Source organism: Gavialis gangeticus, unplaced genomic scaffold (genome assembly GCF_001723915.1).
Source record: "Gavialis gangeticus isolate Ggan-Ray unplaced genomic scaffold, GavGan_comp1, whole genome shotgun sequence".
Classification (NCBI taxonomy): Eukaryota; Metazoa; Chordata; order Crocodylia; family Gavialidae; genus Gavialis; species Gavialis gangeticus.
The window spans coordinates 26,726,583-26,739,185 of NW_017729011.1; the positions used below are offsets into that span (position 1 = coordinate 26,726,583).

At 39.4% G+C, this 12,603-nt stretch overlaps 1 protein-coding gene across 3 annotated transcripts in view; it reads left to right on the forward strand.

The window, feature by feature from the left end:
• The window catches only part of ZBTB43 (zinc finger and BTB domain containing 43), a 15,977-nt gene extending 5,134 nt beyond the window's left edge, over window positions 1-10,843 (forward strand). The window contains exons 1-2 of one of the 3 annotated variants that reach the window (XM_019510925.1): window positions 75-208; window positions 4,560-10,843. In XM_019510925.1, coding sequence (XP_019366470.1) covers window positions 4,582-5,976 — 1,395 coding nt within the window. In that variant the 5' untranslated portion in view covers window positions 75-208; window positions 4,560-4,581 and the 3' untranslated portion in view covers window positions 5,977-10,843. Of the gene's footprint in view, window positions 1-74; window positions 209-4,559 lie in introns of those variants that run through there. The other 2 variants (XM_019510923.1, XM_019510926.1) reach the window with 2 other exon arrangements.
• The last annotated feature ends 1,760 nt before the right edge of the window (window positions 10,844-12,603 follow it).

Consider the following 12,603-nt stretch of genomic DNA (forward strand, 5'->3'; position numbering starts at 1 on the left):
ATGTTGTCTTCTACGTCCGCTCACTTGTAGGACAGAAGAGAATATCATCTGTGTACCTATCTCCCTCAGCACGCATCAGAAGGACGGCATCGCCCTGCCGCGCCTGACCCGCCGGGAACATGCCGACAGAGCAGCCTGCAAGCAGCACGCGTCCAGCCACGGTTCACAGGTCATCTCCCCTTCCACATCTGGGCTTCTGGTAACGCAGGTGAAGAAGGGTTTGGACAGCACGTGTGGGGCTTGCTGCCCCTCCCATGTAGAGCGCTTGTCTTTCATGTCAGATTGCCCATAGGAAAAAAACCCAGTAATCCTGCCTAGAAACATTATGCCACAGGAAATATGTGGATTTAGCGTGGTGTCTTCTCATGTTTCAGTTGTATGCTGTGGAGAGATGGTAGTTCAAGCCAAATGTTATTTCAGTGCATTTAACTTCAATTAGCGTAGCACTACTAAAAAGGAAAAAAAACCGGTGATTGCCAACAAATGTTGTATGGGAAGTTGTTCCAAAATCTGGGGATGTTTGGAGAAGAATTAACTTCCTTCTAGTGTAGGAAGAGATACAAAAATGTCATGACTTATGCATTGAGCTTGCACATTAAAATAATTGTCCATTATAGTATTAACAAAGAGCTGCCCTTGTGTGTTCTTGTTGCATAATTCAGCAATGCCAAGAATAACTTACACGTGACTGCACTCTTTCTGCATCCGTGCAGCTCACTTTGTGGGACGGGCTGTCATAGGCTGTATAGCATACGGTGCAAGTCAGTGATTCTCAGCCAGGGTGATACGAGATCTTTTGAAGGGTGCTTTGAGTTGAACTGAGATAAGCAGGTGTGAGGGAATAAGCGCAGGTTCAGGCTTGTCCCTGCTTGGCTACTACCGGCCCCTTTGCAAGAAAGTAAGCACTGTAATAAAGGCGTATTTTAAAACAGGGTGCCGCTGAATTCACGCAAGTTCTGGAGGAGTGTCTCGAGGGGTGTCTTGAGTCTAAAAAGGTTGAGAATCATTGGTGTAAGTGCTTAATTTGTTTAGCTGCGTAGCAGTGCCAGTCCTAATGTTTTGCTTATTGTTGTATGTGACAAGAACCATAAACAAGTATCAGTTGTGTATGTTGGTCAGGTAGGCAGCATATTTCAGCTCTACTGTCTGCTTTAACTTAATTATATTCAAGGTAGTGCATGCTAAATATAACTGTAATTGTTCTCCTTTCAACTACACCAGATACAGTGGAGGGAAAGGAGCCATCACGGGGGCTGCTCTTGGAAGCCTTGCAGATGAAGGGAGGTAGTTGGTTCCATGGTTCCTAGTCAGCTTCAGAACTGCTCTCCCTTCATTTCTGAGTTTTCTAGTAGCATCCACTAAGCTGCTTATTAGAAGCTTTAAAAAGGACAAATGCTAGTCAGTTTTTCTGCTAATACTACAGTGATATTAGCAATGCTTGTTAAGTCTCAAGTGCTATGTGTACTCAGTAAGGTTTGTTTGCTTTAAGTGCATGCTCAGGGTAAGTGCACAACCTTTTTCGTACCAAAGCTATGTGCTTAGAGGGAGTGTGCTGTATTTGCAAGCTGAAACTCTTGCAGTGGGGCTGGGTTTCTTTTATCTGGGATGGTGCTGTCTGAGAAAAAGCCTAAAGAAAGGGAGGCTCTTTCTGAAACAGGTAGTTGTGTTCATGTAAAGGAGGAACAGTAAAAAGTGAGCAGGGCTGAAAGAAGGTGAATGAAACTAGCTGGGGTTAAAGGTGCTGTGTCATTCTGCTAATTGCCTGGTTCCTAATTCATAGTTGGGCTGTCTTTAGAAATGTGTAAGCCAGTTTGACTTCATGGGAGGGCTTCAGAAATAACCTCCCTTCTAATAAGGGATCTTTTAAAATATGATACTGTCTATTAATCAGGAAATCAGCCACTCAGCACTTCAATTGGCTCATACTTCAGATTGCCTAGAATGCAGATTGAACATAATTTTCTATCATGGTGGGCTAAAATTCATCAGTCGTTTTCTGTAAAGGAGGAAAAGTAATGATGTTGCTTTTTAATTCTTAATATAGAGATTCCAGATGTTTATAGGACTGCATTTTGAAAATATCACACACTGTACAAATGGACATCTTACTCTGGTGTTCTCTATTGGTTCAAGCAGTTCATAGGGGTCTGGACTCTTTCAGATTGTTATGAGTGCAGTTGGCAAATTGCTTAACCAGAAGGCAGATACTAGCCTGATGTATTAAAGTGGTGCCTTATTAGACCACTCTAGGTTTAAAGAATTTCCACTAAAAATGATTTTTACCTAGCATCTTAAACTGTCTTTAATAAAACGTTTATTAAGCCTGACAATAGCCAGTGAAGTAGGCTAGTAGGGTTTCCTCCTGTGAAATGGTCATCAGTTAAAAAGTACATCTGACCATGGTGACACAGTGCCAGACTTGATTTTTAGCTATAAGGCCATCCCTTAATGGCAGGTTTAAGGGATGTATCTCGGGTTGCATGAAAAACTACCCTTTGTAAACCTTGTATTAATTTTCAGGAAAGAGAAAAATGTGTTCAATTTATTACAATGGTGTTTGCAACCTAAATTATGACACACTCTTCCTGCCCCCCCTGCAATTTATATTTCGTATAGCTCTGCATAATAGAGTGTATTATTATGAAAAGTAAGGCTGATTTAGGCACTTTGAAATGGAACTAAAGTGGGCATAGTCTTGTAAAAGGTTCTCATTTCAGTGTTTGCAAGGACTTCTGGGATGGGTTTCCTATAAGGCCTAAAGATTTGCAGTCCTGTTACTAATTGTCTAGCTCCCATGTGTTTCCTTCTTTGGAAGCATTCTCCACCTCTAGCTGGGTATGTGACAGTGGGGTAATCTCTTTTACAATTTCCTTCTGAAATATTTTGACACAACCTGCCTTGTCTTCCTTCCCTACTTCTTAAACCTTGGGTGGAGGAACTGGAAGAACTTTCATTTAAAAGGCAAACTTCATCTCTCTCTCCAAAATACCAGAAACTGATTGCATGCTTATGAACTGTTAATTAAATTGTTATTGGGGGTTTAAGAAGCAATATATAAGTATGTAAATGGTGGTGCTGCTACTTTCAGTTTTTTCTGTTTGAAATCATGGTACTTGTGAAATTGAGCATACATAAAATTCTCCAGTAAGAAACACTGTCATTTTCAAGTAATTTGTCACTTCCAAACTTACACTCTGAAAAGTATATTCATGGATTACAGACATATTTTTTTTTTAGACTTGTTGAATGCGTCACCCACAGAGCCCAGATGCTATTTTAGTTCTGCTGCAATTCAGCTGCAAACTACTGGGTTTTTTGGCTGTCTCAAATACTGTGTATTGCACACACGTATATTTTTAAACAATTATGTAGGAAGAACCACCTGATAAATCAGTTGCATTTTTATTTCAGTCTGAATTAATGGGTTTTCTTTTTCCAGAATTTTACTTCCTATCTTCAGTAAGAGTTAGACAAACATTTATACAAGACTTTTTATTTGGGGGGGGGTGGGGAGCGGTGGTTCCCCTGATATTGGTCATTGAAAAGTGTTATTCCTGTTAGCACCTATAACCCTTTAACAGTTTCTTCCTTTCTATTTAGTAAGATAATTTACAAATTTACTTATGCAGTTAAAATAGGTCTTTCTATAGTTGTGTTTGAATTCCTAATAAGGGTTTTTTTTTTATGTTAAGGATTAGTAACTTTACATTTTGTTGGGCTGTTAGTTATAATTTATTATCTTTTAAAACATTAAGTTAAAAGACTTATTCTTTGTTTCTTTACTGTGTAACTGTTTAAATCCAGATATTTCTCTTCCCTCTGTAACTAAACAGCTGGATAGCTCAAAATCCTTAATATATTAATCAAGCTCTTTGCTAAGCTCTTGGGTTTAAATTTTGTTGCATTGTTACACTGAGAATTTCTAAGGAGTTCAGGTTTAAGTTTCCAGTTTAAACAAGAAAAACACTGAATTTAAAAGGTGTTAAATTGAGGGGGGTTGTAATAAATTTTGATGTTACTTCAGTGTTCTTACTGTTTCACAGCTCCACAGCATCTACTTTTGTCTCTCTCTCTCTCTCTTTAGTTGCAAAAATATGGAAGTCACAAACTCCACGTTAATTACAACTCTGGTAATCATTTTCATGCAGTGTATTGAACTGTGAAGCACTTCTGAAGCATTGCCATGCTTTTAAGGACAGGGGTTGAGATTTGACTGGCAGTTGATCCTTGTATCTGGGTAGAGTAATTGCTGGTACCACTCCAGCTTGCACATGTGCACAGATTGTTTTTTTGTGGTTGGGTAAAATGCAATAGGAAGTGGTGGGATAATAACTTGCTTTCTGTAGAAAACAAAAAACAAGAATAAAGAAAACAAATTAAAGTTGTAAAAGCTTCATTTTCTGTTCTGTACACCTGCTGATCCAAACATCTTGGCCTAATTAAAGTGTCCCTCCTTTAGGGAGAGACTTGAACCTCAGAAAGTGGCCCAAGCAAACATAACTAACCAGAATTTCTGATGAAGTTGTCTTGAAACTGGTGATCTTTTTCCTCTCTTGCAGCACAGCACTAACTTGTAATGAAATGGAGTCTGGGTCAAGTTCTTTTAGAGTGGAATTTCCTGACTTCTCTAGCACCATTTTACAGAAGCTGAATCAGCAGCGCCAGCAAGGACAATTATGTGATGTTTCCATTGTAGTTCAGGGCCATCTCTTTAGAGCCCATAAAGCTGTCCTCGCAGCCAGCTCCCCGTACTTCTGCGACCAAGTGCTCCTGAAAAATAGCAGACGAATAGTCCTGCCTGATGTGATGAATCCAAGGGTATTTGAGAATATTCTTCTTTCTACTTACACGGGTCGCCTGGTCATGCCTGCTCCAGAAATTGTCAGTTATTTGACAGCAGCAAGCTTTCTTCAGATGTGGCATGTAGTAGACAAATGTACGGAAGTGCTAGAAGGAAACCCAACAGTGCTTTGTCAGAAGATGAATCATGGCAGTGATCATCAGTCCCCAAGCAGCAGCAGTTATAATGGCCTTGTTGAAACTTTTGAGCTGGGTTCTGGCGGACAGCCTGACTTCCACAAAGGGCAAGAGCTAAGGGATGGTGAAAATGAAGAAGAAAGCTCGAAAGACGAGTTGTCATCTCAAGTAACAGAACATGAGTATCTTCCCAGTAACTCTTCAACAGAACATGACAGACTGAGCACAGGAATGACAAGTCAGGACGGTGAAGAGGGAGCTAGCGACAGTGCAGAATATCAGTATACAAGACCTCTCTACAGCAAACCCAGCATCATGTCACACAAACGTTGGATCCATGTGAAACCAGAAAGATTTGAACAGGACTGTGAAGGTGCAGATAATCCTTATGATGAGCACCAAGTCTCTGAGTCCATGAATGCCATTCAGCCAGAGCATCCTATCCAGTCTTCAGGTGTCGAAGACTTTCACATCAGTGACAAAAAGATAGAACCAGAGTTTGATGAACAGGGTGATGAGGGTAACTATGATGAGCAAGTTGATTTCTATGGCTCTTCTATGGAAGAATTTTCAGGTGAAAGGGCAGATGGAAATGTAAGTGTTCACAGACCGGATGTTATGATAGCAGCAGGGTATGGTGAAAATGTTGAAGTGGCTGCAGGAATTAAAGAAGAAACCTCCCTCTCTGGATTCTCACATGCTGACAAACTATATCCCTGCCAGTGTGGTAAAAGCTTTACACACAAGAGCCAGAGGGATCGGCATATGAGTATGCACCTTGGCCTTCGGCCTTACGGTTGCGGGGTCTGTGGTAAGAAATTCAAAATGAAACACCACCTTGTTGGCCACATGAAAATCCACACAGGCATCAAACCATATGAGTGTAACATCTGCGGGAAAAGATTTATGTGGCGGGACAGTTTTCATCGGCATGTCACTTCTTGTAGTAAATCATACCAGGCTACCAAAGTTGAGCAGAATACTACTGAGATGAACTGAAACATAGTAAATGTTGTTTAGTAGATTAAGCAAAACAGGCTAATTATGCAAATACTGTCTGGTACTTGCTATTGTGACATTTTAGGGTGTTTTTTTAAAAGTGGTAAGGGTGTTGCTGATTTAAGCAGATCAGATCTTATTGTCCATCTACTGATGCCACTCTACAAGCTTTAGATATAAAAGATGTTCAAGTGGCTAATTCATGCGACTCGTAATCTGTAAATAGTGACGCCACTTATGGTAATTTTTTCCTTGTTGGGCATCCTCTTTTATTAAGTGTCATACAACCACATAGTGAGGCCCAATCCCCAAAAGAATTATTTAAGGTTCCAATCCTGCAAATATGTATTTCTATGTATAACTGTATGCATGTGAGTGGCCTTATTGAGAAGTGGACAACAGTAACACCACCACAAGTTTGCTAGTCTGGTAAACCTAACTATTTGCAGGAGTCAAAGCTCTTAACAAACAAGTAAGATGTCAACCTGTAGAATAACTTGTCTGCCTGCAGCTGAACAGAGACCACCAACACCCTTTACATAGGTAACTTAAGTAGCCTTTAGAGTGCCACAGCATTTGATGGAAAGGTATTATTTGGATAATTTTTCTGCCCATTTTTGGTAAAGTATCTGGTCCTAGCTAAGTATTGGGCCTAATTCTTTTTATCCATTTTTCTAAAGCACTTGGTTATATCTTGTTGGACAGTGCATACATTTAAAACTGAATTAAGTTATAACTGTCTTGGCTTAACAGCCTAATGCTGTGGCAAGTCTAGCTGCCTTTTAATTACTACATCATTACAGAACATCTAGCAGTTGCAAGGGTGGCCAACTGTCAAAATGTGTAACAAAAAAAAAAACCTCTGCAAACTTGGTATTAATCCAGTACACTCAGTTAAGCATTTAAATTATAGTTTGTTTTGGAATTTAATGGATCACTGCAGCAGCAAGTACCAAACTCAGTGAACAATACAAACAAATTTGTTTTTGGTACTAAAATGTATTTGAAGATTTCTATCTAGTTTTAGTTCATAACTTCTAAACACTTGCTTCAGTAAGTGGTTGTTAGTCACAGACAAACTATTTAAATACTTAATTCTTTACTGTTTGACCAGTCAGGTTTTTAGTACAGGTTCTTGGTACTGAACTACTGTGACTCTGATCATTTTCAGAGCCACAAGCAGCCAGAGTTGTTTCCCCTCCAAATGAAGCCTGTTGCTGACCACTTAAATTGCCCAGTTGGGATCTCTTTTAATGGTACAGTGGGATATAGGGCTGCAGAGAAGTTTCAAGCTTGGGAGCAACTTCTGGATCCTTGACAGTGAGACGGTGGTGCTTGTGCTTCATGAAGAGGATGTGTTATCCACTGGACTCATGCTCTAGCAGTCTGTGTGGAGCAATGTTGTAGTTTTGAGGGATGCTACCAGCCCTGCAGGTGAGAGTGGATGCATCAGTTGTAATGCTGGCAGTAGGATTTACTAATTGAAAGCCTTTGCACTCCTACTTAAAAGCAGTTAACTTTACTTTGTACTTTACGGCCCAACATAAAATGGAAGGAGCCTCCTTAGCATAAATGGGTCACTATCAGAATGGGTGAGAGTTGGCATGTTTGCAACCCACTTCCAGCATAACAGTTCGGGACAATTGCTAGCCTGCTTCAAATGGCTACCAGCTATGACTGTCTCCTGAAGATGGATGTCTGGGACAAGGTGGCGTTTATTGCTTGTCGGGCTACTATCTCTGGTCACTTCTGTTTTGGCATATTAATTATAAACTTTTAAGTAAAATGATTTTGTCTTGAAGGCTCTTAAATTTTACTCTGTCAATTCTTCAGATATTTTCATATGAAATTTTGTTAAAATAGATGATCCCAAATATGAAGATTCCATTGCAGGCAATGGATACAAATGGCCCAGCACCAAGGAGTTCCTGTTCCTAGCACTTAATTGGACTCTACAATAAACCGTGTGGCCGTGTGTAGCCCTTGTAATCAAGGTAACTAAACAGGGATTTGCTCACTAACACTGTAACTTGCTCGATGTATAGAAGCACTTTGTATTTAAAAATCTTTATAAGTATGTTTTTTAAACTTAGAAATGATATATTCCCTCAATAGTTTGTTTCCATGTTAACACTGTCTTTTTAATCTTGAAATTTATAGTGGTAACAGGTTATTTCCTTGTCTGTTCAGAAAAGCATAGAGGGCGGTGTTCCAGCATTCACTGGCCCAGTTTTTCCATTACCTTCTCCCTTCCCAGTCCCATGTACTGGAAGACTTTTCTGCACGTTCCATTCTTTACTGCTGTGGGAAAGATTCTCCTGCTCATTTCAGGATTGTTCTAGCATAGTCATTTTTATCCTTTTTCATACAGGGACCCCCATGTTACAACTGAAAATTTTGGGGACCTTTCTCCAATCTTGCTATAAAGGAGAGTGGTCACAATCCCCAGGTTGAGAATCCATAGTCAACCGGTCCATCAGACCCATCCCCTACAGTGCTGCCAGCAAAGCCCTTTCTTCTACCAGTTTGAGATAACCTTTATGTGGGTCTTTTAAATGTTAACGGCAAATAGGAATACTGTTTAGATAACTTTGAAATAGAGCTTTAAAATAAAATGTACTAAAAAAGACACTTTAAAGGTTTTATACAGGTGCAGTAGATGCATATAAATAATGTTTATCCTTTATAGTGACTTGTCATGGATGGTAAATTTCTAATATTGGTCTAATGCTGTCCTACCTAACGTTTTTACATTGTGTTGAAACCCCACATATGTGATTCCATTAATGTTTATAACACTTGACACTTGGATCTTTGGTTTTAAACCACATGAAATGGCTTGGGTACAAGGAAGTATTTGCCATAGAAGATTTTTCTCCAGAGTTCTCACTTCTACCTGTTCCACTCAAGCTAACCAAGATAAAGAAGTATGGATACAGCTTTTTGCAGAGTTTGCAAGCACTATTAGTATGATGACTTTGTTCCAGCAACAAAGATGCTTGCTGTTTTGGGTGAAACGAGACATTCATATTAAGGTCAATTTTAAGCACTTCTGCGTATGCTTTATTTTAGAGACATTTGTGCATTTTTTCCCACCTGTACTTTAGTGTTGTCTCTTTGCTGTGGGGTGTTATCAAAGTGGGCATTTTGTAAACACCTGAATTATTGTAAAGAGAGAGAAGTCCTGCCAATGATGACATCTCATAAAGATATATTTTTCTCTCGTCTGTTCAGTCACTGGATTTGAAATGTTCATTACCATGGTGTTTAAGTTAACTACAATTCTGTAAGTCTCCTGCTGCCATGGTGACGCATTTCAAAACTTCTGTTCTTCATGGGTCTGTGAATCTTGATGTAGTAGTCTTATTCTCCTTGACTGCGGTTCCTGTTTTGTACATTAGTATTTGAAAGCCCTGCCTTCACAACTGCAGGGAGCAGCTGTCTTAGAAGCCTAAAAAAATAAGGCTGCAAAGGGCCTCAGGAAGTCACCTAGTCCAACTCCCTTCTCAAGGATCCCCACCTGAACCATCCTAGTCAAGTATTTGTCTAACTGCTCTTAAATTTCCAAAAATGAAAATTTCACAACCTCTGTGGATATCCTTTGCCAATGCTTAACCACCTTCATAATGAAAAAAGTTTTCTAATATCTAATCTGAATATCCCCTGCTACAATTTGAGAGCATTACTCCTCATCCTTTGTGTTGCTCTCCGCTGGACTTTTAATCTTTTTGCAGCTTTCTTGAAGTGTACTGCGTCCAGTTTCAGGTCCTGCTCCAGGTAAGGCTCCACCAGTCCCAAATCCAATGGAAAGATAATTTCCTTTGATTTGCAACTTGTTAATGCAACCCAGTATGCTGTTGGCTCTCTGCTGCAGTGAGAGCACACAGTTGGCTCATACCTTAATGGTCCACTGTAACTCCCATGTCCCTTTCTGCAGAAGTACAGCCGAGCTAGTTGTTCTCTAGTCTGTCTTTGAATGTGTCATTTGTTTCATAGGTGAGCAGATAAGACTCTGAAAGACATGACTGGAAGATCTTTGTTCTCAGTTCTCCCCTCTGATGTGCTGCTGAATTTAGGCAACTACTCGCATCCCTGTGCACTTCCAGCAGCTGATTTATCAAGAGTATAATCAAATGCCACACTTCAGAGTCCACGGAAGAGCTCAGAGACTCCAAAATTCTAGTGTCTTTATTATAAGGTCTGTGCTAACACCCCCATACTTTTGGGCATGAAATAATGGAGAGCCTTCAAGCCCTCTAAACAGAACATGACTGGGCTGGTGTCAGTAAGATAACCTTTTTTGACTCCCAAGAAGTTATAGTTGTACATATAGTTTGTCAGCTCCATTTTGCAAAACTGAAAGGTTCCATAAAACAGTAAAGGAAGGTTGCTGTATTCCTCAGTTACATGCGTTTATGAGGGGTTTTTTAGGCAAAGGATCTAAGCTCTCAGTGCCGAAGGGAGATGCTGGAAAATAAAGTAGTATATTTTTTTAAATGATGAATCTGTTGGACTCTGATTTTGCTTGAAGCTTGTGTCAGTTGATTGCTGCATTTTTTGTTTCCCATGGGATTCCAGAACATCTTCCAGAAATGTAACTGTTTATGCAAGTCAGGTGAATCTTCCCCAATGAGCTTAATTTTTTACTTATAAAATAGTAAAGTTGCATATCTTGATATTTTGTGAGATGTTATGCCTGTATTGCAAAGGTTGGATAGTTTTGTCTACATAAAATTGCTGTCCTAATTGCACAGCATGGTTTTAATTAATTTAATGTTACTGTTCAATATTTTCTTCTTATAGAAGAGACCCATGCCCTTTTTTGTATAACATGTTTTAATAAATGTTATCTGTCAGTTTTGTAAAAGCTTTCTTTTTTGTGTGTACAAAACTAATGCATGTGTAGTTCTAGAATAGTATATGCAGCTTTTGTCATGAAGGAATAACAACTCGAACAAAACTTTAGTACTTCAAGAAGATGCCAGTCCATATCGCTATCATCATGGATAACAATAAAATAAGGAAACGAACCTAGCAATAGGAGTTTATCAAAGTGTTTGGTTTGCCTGTCAGTGTTGTTTCTTAAGTTCCAGTTTCAGGCTGCTGAACCTGTAAAACTGCCTGCCACACTAGGTACCGTTTTACCTCCTTCATTAATATGTACCTCATTAGGGTTAGGGTGGTAAGTTCTGACTAAAATGAACAACTAAAACAAAACTGCTGTTTTATGGTATCTTCAGTCCTGAGATTTCATCTCTTGTGATGTTACAGCAGATGTTCTAAATAGAAGTTTGAAATGACCCGCTCTTTAGTCTTACTACTGCTATACATTTTGCCTTCGTTTCTGTTGGAAAGGTGATAGTGTTCCACATCTGGAACTCGGGTAGCTCAGCCTCCTTGGGAATTTTGTCGTAGTTGTCTACATCACAAAAATCAATACCGGAATTCCACTGGCTCTATCATCTGTAGCAAAAAAGGTTATTTTAAATAAACAAACAAACAACTTGTGCTTATACAGAAGGTTCTGGAAGATCAGTGCATGAAAGGACTGTTATGATTCAGTCTTGCTGCTACAGTCAGTTGTGCATGCCCACAAGGAAGCCAGCAGAACCTTTTGCAACTATTAGGCACCAACCACTGTCATATTTCAATGCCAACATAATGTGCATCATAATGGAAATGTGACTCTGTCCCACTGGAGTAACTTTTTGTCAGTCTTAATTCTATGGCCTGTATTTATACGGGGGTCAGAGGGTGCTTCTGGCCCTAAAAGTCTTAACCCTGGTTGTATATATGCTAAACACTTCCCTCATGCTGCATCTTCAGGACTTCTCTTCATGCAAGATTTCAAAAAATACCCTGCAGCTAGTGAAGATATTAGCACCTGTTTTGTGTAAGAACTCTATTTTTGGTGTACCATAATGTCTTAAGGTACCTAGGCCGTAAGTAGAAAAGAAACTCCTGAATGAAGATGACTAATTCAGGGTGATTCCACCCCTATGTTCTTCAGAGCAAGTGGAAAGACACTAGTCTAATCATATATGAAACATGTTTCCTCTAAAATTCCTAGTAGATCAATAAGAATTTACTTTGTTTTTTTATTCCCAGATGTATTTTAAAATGGTGGCCTCTGCTACATTCTGGATGTTGATGCATTTTAATCTGCATGATGGTTTTTAAAATAAGATTTCCAAATATTTTCAGGAGGGAGAAAAATCACATTAGTATGGAGGATTATGTCAGACTGACAGTACAGCCAGAAGGAAAAATGATAGTCTAGCTTAATTTAAATGTGTTTTGCTGTACCAGTAATCAAAATGTGGTGAGTAGACAACATGCAGAAATCACTAAGTAATCTAGCTCGAGTGATGTCAAGGGTTGGTTTGTTTGTTTTTATAAACAAGCAGAATTGCCAGTTAACTACAGTCAAAGTTAGTTATGTATGAGTGGGATGAACAGATACTTAACGTACAAATATAAATTGACACCATTGTGGCTGACAGCTCCCATCCCAAATAAGGTTCTAGTGGTTTCCTTGTGCAATTTGTCCTATCATTTGTACCATAGGGGGGAGAGGTGTCAGGGTTAAGTGTTTAATTAAGTACCACTTAGTCTGCCTGCCCCACT